This window comes from Rattus rattus, chromosome 2 (assembly GCF_011064425.1).
Source record: "Rattus rattus isolate New Zealand chromosome 2, Rrattus_CSIRO_v1, whole genome shotgun sequence".
NCBI lineage: Eukaryota > Metazoa > Chordata > Mammalia > Rodentia > Muridae > Rattus > Rattus rattus.
The window spans coordinates 41697936-41716448 of NC_046155.1; the positions used below are offsets into that span (position 1 = coordinate 41697936).

The 18513-nt window shown below is 53.6% G+C and overlaps 1 protein-coding gene across 1 annotated transcript; it reads right to left on the bottom strand.

Moving 5' to 3' along the window:
- Positions 1-1187: 1187 nt before the first annotated feature.
- Loxl4 (lysyl oxidase like 4) lies at positions 1188-18184 on the bottom strand. Its single transcript, XM_032895503.1, has 15 exons — positions 18121-18184; positions 14000-14295; positions 13315-13493; positions 12410-12615; positions 10886-10924; positions 10525-10744; positions 9821-10007; positions 9517-9671; positions 8824-8991; positions 7855-8017; positions 5527-5770; positions 4370-4485; positions 3638-3774; positions 3186-3297; positions 1188-1492 (listed from the first exon to the last, which is right to left on the bottom strand). The coding sequence occupies exons 2-15, from the start codon at positions 14277-14279 to the stop codon at positions 1422-1424; spliced, it is 2277 nt and encodes a 758-aa protein (XP_032751394.1). The 5' UTR covers positions 14280-14295; positions 18121-18184; the 3' UTR covers positions 1188-1421.
- Between the last annotated feature and the right edge of the window lie 329 nt (positions 18185-18513).

Sequence of the window (18513 nt, forward strand, 5' to 3'; positions counted from 1 at the left end):
TTGCACCTTCTCATTCTTCCCTTTCACTTCTCAGCCTTCCAGACCCGAGGATCACTATTGACCTCGGGCAGCGTAACAGGGAAGCAGGTTAGTGTGTGACTCACGAAGTCTACTGGGGTGGGCTGTACCAAGGAATGTGTTCTGCGCATCATCCAGCTCTGGAGGGAAGAGGGCAGAGTGCAATGCACTGGGAGCTACGGAAGTACAGCTGCTCTGGTCTCTGTAGCAGCCCATAATGAGCAGCCTTTATTGGATTATAAGACCTAGAAGACATCCGTGTGTACGTCCATGGATAAAAGGTCCAGGCATGCCCAGGAAGACTTCAGATCTTATACCAGTTGAGCAAAAGCAGAGCACAGCCACCTCTCTGTGGATGGTGGCTTTTCTCAGGTTCAGTCCTGAACTAAATTAAGTGTTCTTGCTTCTTGTTGACTCAGTCTTCTGTTCCTAACTCTACCAGACCTGTCTTGGTGTTCCTGCAGAGGGGCTGTACTGACCAACTTCTCTATCGCAGTTCTCAGTTTGTTAAGGTGAAGTGGCCTTGGTTAAATCTGAAATTTAGGCTAACCTTGCAATGTAGGTGATTCTAAGAGACTGGACTGCCTGCCAGATATGGGCTTCCTGTTGTCTCCCTTGGCAGAGGTCCTCAAAGGCTGAATTTGTGACCTCAGCTGTCTTCTTGATTTCTTGCTACTCTTCAGGAAAGGCCCTGTCTTGCCATTCTGGGTAACTTGCCACCACCACCCCCAGCCCCAGTAATCAGGATATTGATCCATCAGGAGGCTTGAGGGTTCAGGGGTATTAGAAACATACGTGTGTGTGTGTGTGTGTGTGTGTGTGTGTGTGTGTGTGTGTGTGTGTGTGTGTGTGTTAAAACTGCCAAGGAGAGGCTTCAGAGCCTCTGAGGGAGGATAAGCAGAGGACTGCATTCACCAGCCTCTCTGCCAGGTGTGACTTTGACATGGTTATTTTGCATGGAGCACATAGCAGAGAGGACTGACTCCATCCACTTCTTGTGTTCTCTGCTCCTCTGTCCTGTGTTCCTCCAAGACACTTGTGAAGCACCACTTAGAGAGGGAGGGCCTTGGTCACAGTTCATCCCTGAGGAACTTGGAGCTCCTAAAGCTGGGAACTGTGCATCAAGTTGTAAGAAAGGTCGAGTCTCCTTAAGAGAAGGTTTAGCTGGTCAGAGCCTCAAGGCCATGCTGTCTAGGCCATAGGTGCTCTGGAGGGGCCAGAGCCGTCCTGAGAGTACTGCCATCCCGGTGATGATCTGGCCACTGAAAGGCTTCCTGAGCAGCTTCTTGGTGCTCCTTGTCACTGGCCCCTTGTCCTGTGAGTCAGGGCTTTGTGAAGGGCATGGCTCCAGTAAGCTGAGGTATCTGGTGTGTGAGCAGAGCTGGGGGCGTGCAATAACGGCTTTAGATCAAGTTGTTCCTGAGTCGCTGTTCCTGCTCCAGGGAGAGCTCTGCATTGGGTCGGTAGGGATCTCCTGTGGGCCAAAGCAAAATCATTAAGTAGGTGAACCCACCACAGCCCCTTTCCATCCGGGCAGCCTTAGGCATACAGTCTGTTGTGTGAAAAGGGCCATACTGGTTCTTCTTTGTTCCCCTGTCCCCAGGTTCTTCCTTTGTGGCCACCCTACCTGCTCTGTCCCCTGGTGTCCCCCTTGTAACTCAACAGCAACAGGAGGCTCTGTAGTGGCAGGGATTGTCCGAGACTGCAGCTCTAGCCAGCTTCATCCCCACCATGGCGCTCGCTGGCTCCCAGTACCCCTTACCCTAAAAGCTTATAGGGACAGTAGTTCCCCGTGCCTTTATCCCTGGGCTCAGTGTCATTTGTTAACTGGTCCTCAAAGGAGCTCTTGTCACATAGTTTCAGGTGCATTGCAGCGAGTACTACCGAGTGTGGAAGGAAGGACTCTGGCACTATCTTTGTGTGTCCCTAGCAGTCTGGTTATGGAGGCTCTGTCGTCTCCACGAGCAGAGTCCAAATTCCTCTCACATTCGTGTTTCATTCTCTGTCAGCAAAGTCTACTTAGTTACCCAGATGTGAAACTTAAACGTTCCTTCTCATTCCCTCCCATTTGCTGGCAGAGTGTATTTTTAAAACAAATGAGGCTAGGGATGGAGCTCAGTGATAGGGTGCCTGCCCAGCCGTGGAAGGCCCTGCGTGTGGGAGCCCACTACCACAGACGAAATACAAAAGCAAACTTTGCATCTTGACTGAAATTTTGTCAGTGTCCCTGCCTCAGAGTTGAGGCCAGGGAGTGCTTTTCTGTCACAACACAGACCTCCCATTGCCCCTCTCCAGAGAGCACCTCAGTGTACTAGAAGCTCACAGTCCATTTTTACAAAAGGAAACTACCCAGGCAGACTGGAACATGCCTGTACTCAGTAATCCCTGAACGCAGAGGCTGAGGCTGAGGACTGCCCAAGTTGAAGGCCAGCTGAACTGCACATACCTGTTGCAAATTACAGAAAATTTTAATTAAGAACAAAGCCTGAGGCTGGAGGCATGGCTCAGCAGTTTAGTTGTACACCACTCTTGGGGGCCTGAGTTTGGTTCCCAGCACCCACACCGTGGGGCCTACAGTGGCCTATAACACCAGTTCCAGGGGAACTCCTGTGTGATAGTGTGATCATACAGTTGTAGGTCTTCAAACGCACTGACAGGCCAGCCCTGCCCCCCACCTTAAATACATAGACCTTAGCAAGTCTAGGCACCATTCAACCGTGAGATGGGATTCTGTGCAGAGAGAAGCTCCTTCCTTCCCGGGCCTACCTGACACTACAGTCCTCTGCTGCTGCTGTTTGTAGCTATGGGTAACGGCAGAGGTCAAGGAGAACCTTTTTCTGGGACAGAGTTTCTCTACATAGCTCTGGCTATCCTGGGCTCAAACTCAAGAGATCTGCCTGTGCCTCCCCAAGTGTCTGGATTCAAGACTTACACTTTTACCACACCCAGGCAGGAAAAAAAATCTTGATGTGGCTTGAGAGGACAGGAAATTCTGAGACTGGAAACTAGCCATTCACTCAGGAAGGATTGTAGTTGCTAGGTGGGGAGGCTAATGACCAATGTCATCCTACCCGTGGCCATCTGTGACACACGAGCCACACCCAGGTATACCTCTTTTTTCCAGCCCCATCGGCTATACAAGGCTGATGTCACAGTGGCCACATTACCTGTGTGGCAGTTGTGCAGCCAGACTCGCTGCCCATCATACTTGCAGCGGCATCGAATCATGTTGTTGGAGAAGTCTGATTCTGCCACATCATTTGTGGGGTTCACAACCACCTGCAGTGAAGGAGACGTCAAAGTGGGTGATGTGGCTTCTCAAGGTGTTGACATTCAGGGTCCTTTCCATCTTCCCTAGTATTCCACAAAATGCCCAGATTTGCTGATCCTTAGTCACCCCAGGAAGCAGGCATCACCATCCCTCTTCATAGATGTACAGATGAAGACTAAGAACTACTCGGTGTCCACTGGATCGGGACGGAAACCCAGAGCCTTGGGGTCCCCTTAGGACTCTTCCCCTACTATACAGCTCCTAAAAGGAACAGGTCTGTTGGATCCCATGGGAAACCGCCTTTCTCTGATGCACAGAGTCTCTAAACTGCTGGAGAATCCTCCTTACCTGGAAGATATAGTCCCCTGGACTCACATCTGTGATATCCACCCACTGGCAATCGATGTCGTGCCGGTAGGTGTCCCAGCAGCCTACAGCCACTCCCTGTTCCCCAAAGTTGGCACACGCATAGCGCCGCTGCACTCCTGGAAAGGACAGTACACAGTTACCATGGCACCAAGAAGGCACACTTACCCAAGCACTCTGGTCGCTCACGGGCTTCATCAGTTAAGCCTCAAACTGGCTGCACCAGCTCTGTACTTCTGCCCAGTGCATGGGTTCAGTTAAAACTCGCCCGAGATCAGAATCCCTGCTAACTGGATTTAGCATGGGCAAAAGACGTTCATGACAAAGACTGCTCTAGTAAAAGCCCCTGTTGGCCTAAGAATCGTGAGTGGGGATTCTAGCCCTTCTCTGCTAATTCTGTCCACCAGACCTCGGCAGACCTGGTTTTCATCTGTGGGGTACAAGTAGGAAACACATTCCCTGCCCTCCGAGAGCTGCTGAAAGCGTTAAGCCCTTTTCAGGTGGTACAGACTGGTGGGGATTGGGAGGAAATGAGGTCTTTCCACCTGCGTTGGAAGCCAGAAACTGATGTTTCTGATTGTCCTGAGCACTACTGCTAAGCTAGAATCTCCAGGAGCCTGGAGCTGTTGGACAGGGGAGAGAGGTGCTTGGCCCCAAAGGTACTTGAGAAATCCGTTCCAAGCACATCAGGGAGTTACGTAGAAACCCACGAACCTGAGGGGCAGTTTGTATCTTCTAGACAGAAGCTGGCCTTGTGCCCCTCAGCCACTTTGGAACCATTGAGCGTGAGCAGGTCATAATGGGTGAAGACCTCGATGCTGTGGTAGTGCCTGAGGAAGAAGGACAGCTGTCAGCCCTACAGCAATAGGAGTGGGTCATCAGGAGAGGTCAGCAGGGAAGCCTGAGCCCCATCATTACCACAGGGGAAAGCTGTAATAACCGGGCAGCGCCCGCCCTTCCTCCTAAATCCAAGATGAGCATGTCACAGACGTCTTTGCTGGTACCCCTGCCAGGCAGCAAGCACAACTGTCCCCTCTACTTGGAACCTTAATTCAGGGAGAAGAGGTACAAACAGCCCCTGGTGGCCTTCAGAAGGCTGGGATCTTGGCTGCAGGATCCAAGGCTGAGAGAAGTAGGTGGGAGAAAATTGACCCAGAGATGGCCTAAGTAGTGAAGAAGTAGGGAGAGAGTTTATTGTGCTCCATCAGCCTGGGACCAAATTGCTACCATATTTTCCACTCAAGTAGTAATGACAGCTCTGTGCATGCTACAGGAAAAGGTGCTTATTAACTCAGGCAAGGCCAAGTCCTCAAATCGTTGCCCATTCCTCTCAGCTTTCCCTGCACACAGCCATGTCCTGAAAGAAAACAGGACACTTCCCCTTGCACTCTGCCTCCGTCACAGGCAGTGCCTCTCCTTTCTGGTCTGCAGGTTCCTTCTAGGGAAAGATGCTCACTGTCTCCTTCCGTACCGGTCTGTTTCCCGCCATTCCCTGCTTCTCCTTGTTGCTGCAGGAGCCTGCCAACTTTTCTGCTGAGCCAGCATCCGTTTTGGATCTCCACATTTCTGCAGTCCCCACTTTACTTGACAGGGGCTACCTAAGGTCCAGTATAGACAAAGTGTGTAATCCCACACTAGCAGAGACCAACCATGGTAACCGTGTGCAGCTGGCCTGGTAAGCACCGTCCACAAAGGTGGAGCCAAAGAAGATGTACATTGTAGGTGCTCCAGGGATCCCCTCGTTGTCTCCTGGGGGGCGAGCCCAGCCAAGTGACTAGAAAGGCAGACTTACTAGGAGTTTGCCTGAGACCAGGGAGAACCAATCCATTTAGTCCCTAACCCTCTAGAGCCAAGGGTGAGCAGGTACTAACCTGTGGCACTGGTGCCAAATCCAGCTGTGTCGTCCAGCCTTGGGACGGAAGTCAGCCCGGCCAAGGTTGTAGATCTGTGAGGAGAAGCGCAGCAAGCGCCGGTGTCCGTACGGCCAGTCCATGTGGTCAGCGGACTTGGAGAGACAGTTTTCCTCATGAGCGCAGTACAGCATGCTGAGTGGACGATCCTCCAAGTAGGCCGTTTCTTGTACCAGCTGGGCATTCATCACGAGGTCTGGAGCACCTGGGGGACAGGGGCAAGGTGGGGGGGACAGGAGTAAGAAGGTAGGGCTGTTCTCCAACACAAGCATGGGCTCACTCCCAGACTCCGGAAAGAACACAAGCAAGGCAACTGAGTGTGAAGACGGAGTCCAGTAACAGGGAGCAGCCTATCACTGCCACCCGGGAGGCAGCTCCGTTGTCACGGTTAAGTTTGGAGCCAGCATTCATTCTTGGCTGGGGTTCACTGTCCCAGCACTGTGACTGCGTAATGGTTTTGTGCCTTTTGTCATCTACAAGGCAGGAATCATATTGGCGATATTAATAGGCAGTATCTGTAATTTGCTTAGAGCACTGTCTAGCCTGCAGTAAACAGGAAATGGATATAAGCTATATTTCTCTTCTAGCATGCTTTTCATGTTACAAAGGGCCTTTGTGTAGCTTAGTGGGTAAAAGCTCTCTACGGCTTTGCTAATACCTAGCTCAGTTATTTCAGCCAAGTCTCTGCCTTCCCTGGGCCTCAGTCTCTGAGTGTCTGTTGAGCTGGAGGGGGAGGATAGGAAGGGAAAACGGAAGGAGTCCGTTGTGGAGCTTGCCCTTCGACTGTGCTGTTCACCCTGCTTCCTCTGGGTGGTCCATCCTAGCCTACCCACGTCCACAGTGCTCCATGCATTCATTCTCAGACATTGAGGCTATCTCCAGTGCGCGCACCTGTGTATGCAGAAGTCCAACCTGAGGTCAGCAAGGTGGACCAGCCAGGAAAGGTGCCTGCTCTGCAAACCTGCATACCCTTGTCCTCCAAGTGGAAGGAGAGACTTGACTCCCAGAAAGTTACACACAGACACACAACAACAACAATTTTTTTTTTAAATCCATTATGCCTAGGTCTCGCTGTCAGCCCAGCCTCTTTCCTTTCCTCTAAGGGGCTCTCTTCTGAAGCCTCTACCATCACTGTCCTTCAAGCGTCAATGTAGCATCCATTGCTGTTGCCATGCAACCTTAAAAGAGAAAAGGAGCCTCTCTCTCAGGTGTTTGGGGCCTAGGTATGCCGCTAGGTATGTGTGCCAACGAGAGTGGGTGGGAGCACTGGCTTGTTCATTGATTGGCTCGGTTTGAAGTGTTACATGGTGCCTGGCATGTCACTGAACACACTCCAGATACCTGTCTTCTGTTGGAGAGAGCCAGGAGGTGGCCAGTGTCTGACAGAGCTCCTAAAGAAAAGGAGAGCTTGCAGAGGGAGTGAGGGGGGACAAGAAACGTGAGGAAAGTCAAGAGGTGGGTGAGTACAGGCTGCTGGTCAGCACCTGACCGGCTGTTGGCATCAAATGTGCTCGTTAAGACAGCTGCACTAGAAGGGGTTAAAGTCCAAGGTTGCCAAGCAACCAGCATGCTGTGAGGCCTGGTTGCAGAGGACACCACAGACATCCTGTCCCTCTTCAGGGGAGGGTAAGAAGGAGGGACCCAGGGCTCTCCTCAGGGTGTGCTACACAGAGGGCTCCCTGACAGGTTGGAGAGTGGCTGAGAAGAAGGTCAAGTGGCCTCTGGGGTTGGTGCCAGCCTGCAGCCTTTGGACTGGATGTAATTATCTTGGCTCAGGCCTTGCTGGTCAATGTCAAACAGACGCTGCCACCCTGAGGATCTGGGTCTGTGAGGCAAATTCTCGCCACAAACCAGCCGTGTCCTTAAGGCTTTTGGGTAATCTCCATGGCTTGGAAGGGAACCCACAGCTTGGCCTTAGGCTCTGGTGTGCCTCACATCTGGGTAACCTCCACAGTGTATTTCAAAACATTCCCCACAAACTAGCCAATTCATCCTATGTTGTAACTCAGCACACACGCAGTTCTGAGAAAAACCATTACCCTTCCTAAAAGCAATAGACTGCCTGCCACATTTTCTATTCTGTTTCACTCTTTTAAAACTGTCGTTCGCAATCCTCAAGCTGCAAGGCCGCCTTCTAGCTCCATGGGCTTTTCTTGGTTCTCACAATAACACCATGAGGGAGGTGGGCAGGGAAGGCTTTGCATCTGACCAGGACAGCTCAGCTCCCAGCTGGAGGATGGCGGAGCCCGTGTCTGCTCCCTGACCCCTCCGCCCACCTGCATTACTCACTGTTCATGCAGGCAACGCCGGCCGAGAAGCGCCCCGAGCCGTGGGAGCAGTGCACAGGCCCATGCCTCTGACACTGCTGAAGGGCCATTTCTGTGCCTGAGCAGCGAACTCCGCTCATCACTACTTCTTTGGCCTCTGGTGTCCCCTGCCAGTACCAGGTGTCCTGGGAAGACAGTACATGCCGTCAGAGCTTGAGGTACTACATACAAGATGTTCTGACGCCTCCATTCTACCATCCCTCAGACCAGTCCAGCACAGGCCTTAAAATCTTCACAGATGAGAGCCCTACCTGGTGGGCAGCCCTATCACATTTGGACCCCTCTGACATTAAGAGTTTCTTTATGTAATCAGGGCAATGCCCTACTGCCCCAGTGCCCTACTGCCCCAGTGTCCTGTGGCATTGTCCCATCCATGTCGAAGAAGGCAGCTCTGCTGTTTGAGTGGGACAAGCCTGGCCCCTCATTCCCACATAGGGTAGTGTACCCCTCCCCCCCATTCTCAGCTGCTCCTCACATCCCAACCAGGGCAGAGCCTAGGCCTCTTGAGTGACGTCTGCCTTTGCACAGCACAACAGATAGGAATCTTGCTCCTGCCTCCTCCCTCCTTTACCCTTAAACTTTGCAGCCCTCTCCCTGGAGAGCACACTGCAACCCCCTGGCTCCATGGTTCCCTGATTGAGTCAAACTTCCGCTGGCTACAAGCCCTTGCATGAGCTGTTTCTTCTTCCTCCATATCTAGCTAGCTTCAGTGCATGGTTCCTTCAGATGAAATTGTATACCAGGTCATTTCAGCAGCCTTCCCTCAACTGTGCTCATAACCCAGTTGGTGACAACCTATAGCTTCACTCATGAGCAAGTGCCAAATGAATGGATGGATGAATGAATGAATGGCCTACGGCTCTGGCAAAGGTTCCAGTCCTGCCAGCCCAGGAGGCTGTGGTTGTAGGGAAGGAGCCAATCTGAGACCTACCTTGATAGCAAAGTTGGCAAATCCCAGACCGAGTTGCCGACAGGTCACCATGGCTTCAGTGAGCCCCCAGTGGTCACTGCATACAGTCCCCCAGCGTGGGACCCCATTCACCTCCACCTGCACCTCCACCACGCCCTCTTCCGAGTTGCGCCCACCAGCCAAGCGCACCTGTAATAGTCAGAGTCACGTAAGGGGAGAAGCCAGGGCTGCAAGCCGGGAGACCGGCCAGGCTCTCCAACTCCTGTAATGTGAGCTTAGCTCAATAGCTAGTGTGTGATGTCCCCACTTGCTAGAAAAATTTGTCTGTGGCAGGAGCTTCTGCCCTGGACCTTGCCCTCCTACCTAGCCTCTCCCACTATTAGCAATGACTCAGTTTGTCCAGGGCATTTGGATCTGCCACCTTGTTGACTGGGCATCCCATTACAGAGACAATACCATTTTCCAAGATACCAGCAACTTGCCCACCATGGCCAGAGCCCCTCACCAACACTGTTTGCTGGTAGTCTGGGCTTGATGCGCCTTCTTTCCCCGCTTTTCTCAGGACCTGAGTGAGTATGCACCAGTTTGTATACCAGCGAAGCCCCATGTCCCTCTGCCTTCTGTGGGACTATATGTGGGGACAAGTCACAGAGAGAAGGGAGCTCTTCGGGCCAGCCCAGATCCCTGCCTGAGAACACTCAGACCTACACCCACCTTGTTCTGGAAGCCCATGTCAGGGATGTTGCACCTGACAGCAGCGTCGTTTGCATGTTGACAACCATTCTGGGACCCTTCTAGGGCAAGGCAGTCGCCGATGGTCTGCTCATAGCCCCTGCAGCGCACCTCACTCAGGTGGATGGGCCCTAGCCCTGTAGGGAAGAGCGTACTGTGTGAGGTGCCTCTGTAAACCATACCTGTGACTTCCCCTCCCTGGGGAGGGGACTTCCACTTCTGGGCTGCCAAGAGAAACGAGTGGTACATCCGGGCCCTCTTACACACCCCGGACCTCCATGCTCACCTTGGCCCAACTGGGCCCCAAAAAGGGCCTCCCGGGCAGAGCCAAAGCCAAGCTGGCGACACACAACGCTGGCTGAGATGAGGTTCCACCTGTGGTCACAGACTGTGCCCCACTGGCGGTTCATGAGCACTTCCACACGGCCCTCACCCACCTGAGCGCCAGAGCGCAGGCGCACTTTCAGCTCCTGCTGAAGAGGAGAGAACCGGCTTCAGGGGTGGACCTCGGAGTGGGGCTCCTGTTAGCGTCACGGGCCAGAGGCAAGGCCAAGTTTTCAATTCTGCCCTTGGCTTCCCACAACTAACCCTTTTTAGACCTCTGCTTCTTCACTGGCATGTGGGGAGTAGCGTGTGCGTGTGCGTGTGCGTGTGCATGTGCGTGTGCGTGTGTGTTGTGGGGGCAGGGCACACTAGCACTCTCTCACCTACTTTTCTAAACTAAAGACCAGGTTCGGGTTCAATGCCTTCACCCTCAGTGGGTTGCAGCTACAGTTTAATTACTCTTTTCACGGTTGCCGTCTATCCACGGCAGATGATGTCAACTTCCCATCTATGGGAGGATGATAAATGACCTCCTTTTAAAAAACCAATCCCAAGGAGCCCAGCTCCTCCTGCCCATATGGCTCCTCGCTCCTCTACCCCGTTGGGCAGGGCACTGCTGTGAGGGACCTGCACCACCTGCAGATTGGTCAGGACCCTGGGGCTGACCTCTGCGCGGGACTCCTTGTGCTTCGGCTTTGGCTTCTGTCGCTGAAAATGCGGCCCTGCCACACAGTTGACCACAGCGTGCATGCCGCCCGGACAGGCTGGCCGGAGCTTGCCTCTTCCTGGAGCCACCTGTACCTGGCACTTGGCCAAGTGGGGTTCTATCCCCAAACAGTCAACCCGGTGAATCCAGAAGGAGTTCTTCTTTGTCAGGCCATTGAGCCTGGAAGACAAGAAAATATGGGTGGAGGAGGGTTTGAGTGGGGATGAGGGAGCTCAGGGGAGAAAAGGGGAAAAGGGATAAGAGGAGGAGGGGGAGCACTTCATGTCATACCCCTTTGCCTGCTAACACACCACTCCTCACCTAGACTTGGGATCCTTCATCTTCAGATTCCAGACTTTTCTGTGACAGAGAAAACAGATAGGGTAGAGGGGTGCAAGAACTCTCCCTGCCCCCCACTTCCGTTCAGACGTTTATAGCAGACTTCATAGCTTATAGATGTTTTCACAGTGTTTACTTCAACATGGAGATGGGCAGGAACCTGATGGGATATCCACCCCACATACAGTGCTGGCCGCTCTTCCACATCACAGGGAAGGCAAGCAAGGTGCCTCAGCTCACTGCACCGGGGCTGCCATGGAGTAAACAACTCTCTCTTGCCCTCCCCCAAGCCCCTAAGTACAGATGAAAGGATCCTTACGGGGTCCCTGAGAGAAGAGACTTGGGAAAGGTCCCCTGGGAACTGTGCAAGTGGAGAGCTTCATTGGGGGTTGGGGGATTGCCTCCCAGACTGTCATCAGGGCTATTCTACTGAAGGGTGGTGAGCAGGTCATCAGGGCCTGATTTGCAATTTCTAGGTATTGAGGAGCCGGGGGACCAAGACCCCTTCATCCCCACAGAGTCCCAGGGCTGCCTACCATGTTCTTTATTCAGAACCAGAGTCCTCAAGCCAGAGGCAAGGGACTTACTTGCAACTGCCTAGAAGACACGTGGCAAACCAGTAGGGGTGGAGCAGGCTAGATGACTTAGCGGTGCCTTGAGAAATGTCTTGGGATGTCACTGACACAGCTGGTGGGACAGGGGTTGTGGTGGTTGTTTATGGAGCTGATGGAATCTTCTGTGACAGTTTGGTCACATTTCTGAGAGTATTTTTTATGTCTCCTTTACCCAAACTCCCCGCCTCAGGTCTAGCTTGCATGCAACCCAATTACAGTCTAGGTCTACAGAGCAGGAGTTCCCTGGACAGCACAGAGTTGCCACAGAGGATGGTTGAAGGCCATGCACCCCAACCAAGGCCCAGAGCTGGTTCCTGATGGAGCCAAGCCCAGGACAGGTCACACTATAGTAACTACAATGTCCTGAGAATCATCTAGAAGTGGTCGGGAAGTAAACCCCATGCTCACCAACCCAAAAGAAAGAACTGATAGGGGTATAAAATGAAAGAATCAAATGGAAATGTGTCCCTCCAGGATCTCACTGAACCCTTCAACAAGGTTATACTGGGCATGCGTGTACACACACACACACACACACACACACACACACACACACACCCCACATGTGTGCAACCCTTCATGGTTTACACTACACACACATGCACTCACACTCACATGTGCATACACACACACCACACACACATGTGCAACCTTTCAAGGTTTACACTACACACACACACATGCACACACACATAAACATACACATGAATATACACAGACATACACACACATGCATGCATGCACACACACGCACGCATACACACACACCACACACGTGCAACCCTTCAAGGTTTACACTACACATACATACACACATGCATGTACACACACATGCATGTACACACAGATCCATAAACACACAGGTTCAACTTGGCAATCCCGCCGCTCCTACCTGTAGTAGTGGCTGTTGACAGGTGCCTGACTGGGAAAGCCCAGCATCCCGCACACAACCCTGCTGTTGTTCATGGTCCAGCCCTGGTCACACACCTGCCTCCAGTGGCCCTCGTACCGTACTTCCACAGCCCCCTCAGTCACTGGGCTGTGCCTTTTGGCACTGGCGAGGATGGGTTTGAGCCGCACCTCTTCTAGCCGCCGGCCCTGCAAGGCATAGAGTCACCTCACCATAGGCCATGTTCCTGGGGTCCTGGGCCTCCTGGAGACCACTGCAGATTTTCCTGAGAAGACCAGGCTTAGAATCCCCTTCCTGCCCCTTATTGTCAGGCCCAGAGAGCAGGAGACATTTGCTGAAGGCTACAGGGAAAATGGAAGCCAAAGTCTTGGTTTGTCTAGACCCTTTCCCTCCTTGGATCTATCACCTTGAAAAGAACTGAAATGGGCTTGAACAGAGAGACCAACCCATTTCCTTGGCTCTTCAGGACCCACCACCCCTACATCTGGGTGACTCAAACCAGTGTGGAGCACCCCAAGGTGGCTCATCGCAGATCCAGTGTGCCAGGACCAACTGTCCTCGGGCAGCGGCTGCCTGGCAAGTAGGGGGTGGGAGCCAGCTCCCTGCCCTGCCCATTACTGCTGTTTGGCTTAAGCTGTTTTTAGCTTGGGGTTGTTTGTGCTAAGAAGAGGCAGCAATTGTGGCCAAGCCTTGTGGCTGAAGCAGCCCCTTAGTCCCACGTCTGCCTCCTTCATGGGGAGCAGCTTCTGAGGTCCCACCAGGCCTAGTGTCTGGTCCCCTGACTGGTTCTACATGAATGACGTCTCCTTCCTCCATGTTCACTCTGCAGGAGGCTTCCTGCCCCATCCAGCCCTCAGCTCAGGACAGGACCTAGACAGCCGCCTCACCTGGGGCCCGAGGGCATTGGAGACCTTCTCAGAGTGATACCCCTGCTGGCGCCGTGGATGGCACACCACCCCAACGTCTTCTGAGTGTCTGCAGTCACTGACACCCCAGCCGTTAGAGCCACACTGATCTAGGGTGTCCTCGGTGCCCAAACAACGGACATTGTCCAGCCAGATGGGGCCTGTGGGGGAGAGAAGATGAGCTCAAAGATGAGGAGAGAGACCGCTTTCTCTCTGGTGAGTCACTGAGGAGCAAGGGAAGGAAGGGGGTTGGTTCTCTGGGGTCTTAGTGTCTACACCCCTGCCCACTGCTTCCTCTGGGAGTCAGGTCCACAGAAACTGTTTCTGGAAAGTGGCAGTAGACTGATCACTAGTCCATCTGTCTACCGTTCTATCCATCAATTTCTTCCTAAGTATCCACTCTGTGCAAATCACTACGCTCAGAGAAGTTAGACTTAGTAATGGTGAGGCTGGTGACCTCATTCCAAGAGAGAACGGGGAGGTCAGAGCAGAGGTCATCTGCAACTAAACCCAGGAAGTGCCTCCAAGAGGCCATTTGGCCTGGTCGTGAAAGGTTGGGTAGGCTTCTAGAAAGTTCTACGGAGCCTCAGTGAGCCCAGTTCTAAGAGAAAGAAGCTGGGCCCCCGCGTCTTTGCATCCTGTGCGGCAAGGTGTCCTGGTCACTCACCCTCTCCTTGGCCAAACTTGGCACTGTGTGCCCAGGTCAAGGCTGACTCAAAGCCCAGTTGTCGGCAGGCCACTGTAGCCTCCTGGAGAGCAAAGTCATCATCACACACTGTACCCCACTGGCCCTGGTGTAGCACCTCCAGCCGACCCTCCTCTGGCCTGTTCGCTGGGCCCACAAGCCTGAGCTTCTTGGTGCCTGGTGACTGTGGCCTGCTGGAGGGGACTTGGCTTAGCAGCAGTAGCAGGAACACAGAGAAGGTGGGTGGTGGGGGCCACATCATGGTGACTTCGGGGCACCTGGGGAAGGAACCAATGGTGATTACCGCTTCGACCCAAGGAGACTAGACAGGAAGAAGAGAGGCCACCTCACCAAGTGCAGTCCCTGGATCCTTCAGGTTAGTTAGAAACATCAGCCTAGCAGTGTGCCGCTGTCTGGCTTCTGCCGTTCCTGGCACCCCAAGTAAAGGGAGGCGCATGAGTGCTGGGGTGGGAAGGACCATTCCGGGCAATGGGGTCCTTCCACTACTGCTGTGTGGCATGACTAAGTCTCTTTATTTCTAAGGTGAGAAGGTTGAGCCAAATATCTCTGTCCTGGGTGGCATGCATGCCCAGCTACGGCCCAGCCCATGAAGCTGTGTGCTTCATGCATTGGTTACAATTTTGGGAGGGACTTTGCATTGGTCCGCTTGTCAAGCCAGGTGTAGGGACACGAAAGTGAAGACAGTGAATATACTCCTCACCTTCACTTCACACAGAGATTAGGGGAGGATTTAAAGAAGAGATGGGCATGGTGACTCCTAGTACTTGGGAGATCGAGGCAGGAGGATCAAGTGTCCAAGGTCGGCCTCTCATATCTGGTGAGTTCGAGAGCAGCCTGGGCCACGTGAGACCCTGGCCCAAAAACCAACTAACCAGAGAGAAAGAGAGAGAGTGAGAGAGAGAACTTGGGTCTTGTTAGATGTTCTCTGGGGCTGGAATGGGCTTTTCAGCGAGAGAGGACAGGATGGGTAAAAAGGGAAGAGAAAAAGAGTTTATGCGGGAGCAGGGCAGGAGGCACTCATTCATCTCCCACTACTGCTGAGATGTGAAAGGGAAGGGAAGGGGGGGGGGGGGGGGAGGGAGGGGAGGTCCCAGGTGATGGAGGAGCAGGTGTACCTTCCCTTCATCTTATCGGAAGGAGAAAGCCCGGGCAGGTTCATGCAGAGATGCACAGTCGAGGGAGGGCCAAGCTGGAGCCCTCTGCCATTTAGCAACTTTAGTCCTGGTATTGGTGGGTAGGGCAGGGCACAGAGATGAACCCTGCCTGAACAGAGCTACTAGAGTCCCCTGAGGCTGCCCACTGCTGACGCCCCTCCACCCTGGCTCTGGAGGTCACTTAGGAGTGGATGGGGAGGACTGACACCCTGCCAACGAGTGTCTTCTGAGTGATTTAAAAACAAACAAACAAACCAGGATCTTGCTATAGAGCTAGAGCTGGCTTTGAGCTTGGAACCCCCAGCCTCTGCCTCCCAACTCCCTGGATTACAGGATGAGCCAGTGCTGCTGGCCTCTTGGGGATTGTCAGTTAGGCCAGGTGTTGACCACTATTCCTTACCCTCACTGTGCATGGACAGAGACACGAGAAAGCTTCTTAAAGGTGTAACCGGTCAGCCAGGAATGGGAGCATCCTGGCACTTGGGAGGTCAAGGCAGGAAGATCGAGGCTTGAACTTCACCCTTAGCTACCTGGCAACCCTACTCATGGAGAAGTTCATGGCTCATCAGCCAGAGTAGCGAATGTCTCAGGCTCTGCCACTCCATTCCCCAAGGTTGGTATCCAGCTGAAAGTCACTCCTTATTCCCCCAGGACCCAGTGCCGTCCCCAACCCCATGGCCTTGATCAGTGAAAGGCTGGATGAAAGGGAATAGAGGTATACCAGATAGCCTTGGGGAAAGATGCTCCATGAGGTTGAGGACTTCCTGTTACATCTCAGTGCCCAGAAGGATGCCAGATGTGAATGTGGCACTCTGAACCATCTGTGGTTGCCTGTGTGGGAGGCACCACAGCAGGGGGCTTGCCATGTGGGAGGGCTTTCTGGAGGAGTCAGACTGCCTGGAATCAAATTCCACTTCCCCACGAGCCTAGGTAATGTGAAACAACTTTGTGCCTCAGTGTCTGTCTTCCCTCTTGTCAAATGGGGGTGGCAACATCTATACCTACCAAATCAATAGGAACATGCCAGTCCCTACAAGAGGAACTTGCAGGAACGAACCATCAATATCAGTGCGGCAGCTTGGTAGAACTGCTGGTCTCCACTGTCCAACTATGGGTCCCGGGACTCACCCCTGTCCCTTCTACCTACACTATGAAGCCAGACCCCCACCCCCACCCCATCTGCCACACCAAGACTAGGCCCTCTCTTCCCATTGGCTCTGCTGCACTTTCTTCCAGATGACAGCCTTGACCTGGTGTCACTCCACACTCAGGGCCCTGGGAGGATCCTAGCTGATTGTCACCAGAGTGCTTCCCATGTCCCCCTTTCTCCTCTTCTTTTTAGGGGTTCCTGGGGTCACTGGGTCTGAGCTGAGAGGCGACCCTATATAGTTCCTGCTAAGGGTCAGGGAACTACCATCAGTGATCCTGTCAAGAGTCCAGGTTTCCTCTCTTGGTGTCTCAGTTTGAACACATGTAAAATGGGAAGTGGACCCCACATACTGTTAGGGTCTCTGACAGGCTAGGCTGTTCTGCTTTGTAACCAGCGAAAGTCCCCACTGCATGGAGGTCTCCTCAGAAGCCACAGGCTTTCAGGCTCCTTGCCTGGAGACAGGGGTGGGCTTCTGCTGCAAGATCCTGGCCTCTAAGCTAAGGCAATGCCCTTCCTTTCAGGCTGCCAGGAGGCAGACCTTGGAGAGATCCCCTCACATACTTCCTGCCCACTCCAGGTTCCCAGAACTTTTACTCACACCAAATTCTTCCTCTCATTGTCATTCCCAAGACAGACCTTTCATCTCCCAGGGCCCATTGCTCACCCTACTCAGACTGTTAGACACCTACACACACTTCAACACCCAGCTCAAATGTTACTTCCTCTAGAAAGGCCTGCCAGTATCCTACCTTCCTATTTGCTCCCACAGAACTGAGTACAGGAGAAATGGGCCTCAGAGAAGGAAGGAGTCCCTTCTCATCCCCAGGGGAGAAGGAAATGGGTGAAGGGGGAAGGGGAGGGGATAGGACAGGAATGCCTCTAAGAACATGTCTGAACGGGCATCTCCGTTTTACAGATGGAGAAGTCAGGTCCCGAGAAATGAAATAGCTGGATTGGCCAGGATTCAAAGAGGTCAGTTGGCTACAGACTGGGCTGTGGAAACCACAAGAGTGATTGATGTTGGATGGGGGAGGGAGAGGGAGGGTGAATGGAACTCTACCTTGTCACTGGCTATGACTCACTCAGGCTGAAGTGCAAGGGCACTGGCGTGAAGTCTGAAGACACAGGCACCTGGTCTGACTAGGAGGGAGGGCTGGAAGGGGGTGATTGCCCAAGATTCCTAGAGCAACTGGTGGGGGATGGGGGGTGCCTGTCCTGCGACCCCAGCTGTGGATCACTCCTAATCCCTTCTCTGTAGCTCTCTGGGCCTTTGGCCCTGCACCTTTGTGGCATCGTTCCTGTGGTTACAGCAGAGTCTGCAAATGGGCTGGGGAAGGTGGGGTTTGAAGCCCTCTGCCTCCAGACCCTCTTTCACCTCATCTTCGGCAGTCAGCTCTGTGTTGACAGTAGGGGGGAGCCCAGCTATGCCCCAGCGCTTAGTACCCCGAGTAACAGGAGAGACATCTAGTTCTACTTTACTTTTTCCCCAGCATTCTTGCAGGGTGCGAAATGGTTACAACAGTGTGATCACAAACCTGACACGCAGACTTCTTGCGGGCCAGAGCTCTCCACTCATGCAGCCTTGAACCAACTACCCTAACATGGGCACTTGTCCACTGGGGAAGTAGATTGTGACCCACCAGGGGCTGGGTTAATTTCTTCATTGGGACTCCCCCATTCCTCGGAGCCCTTAGTACCCTCAGAGGCCTGCCCACCCGCGAGAAGAAAAGGACAGACAGCAAGAGGCAGACAGGAGACCGCAACAGGCAGGAGCTCACCGGCTGGATCCAGAGGTCGGGGCTGGGCCGGGCGCCGGGGCTGAGCAGCGCTAACGGGCCTCTCCGGCGCCCCGGGGGCTTTTTATCCGCCAGCCTCCCGCCCCAAGTCCGGGCCTTCCCCGGGGGAGGTCGCAGGCCCCGCCCCGGGCGCGCCTGTGTGCACGGGCAGCCCCGCCCGGCCGGCCATCAGCCAGGCGCACAGCTCGGGACAGGGCCAAGTTGGGAAGTCCCGGGCGCTGCGGGGAGCACGGGGCTGCTGGAGTCCCAGGAGACGCACGGCAGGGGCAGCATTGGGTGTCAAGGATCAGGTCTGCGAGTCCCTCTGCTGGCACGGTTTTCTCCTCTGTCTAACGAGCCGATCAGGGCTGTGTCCCATTGAGCTTATAGAACTGA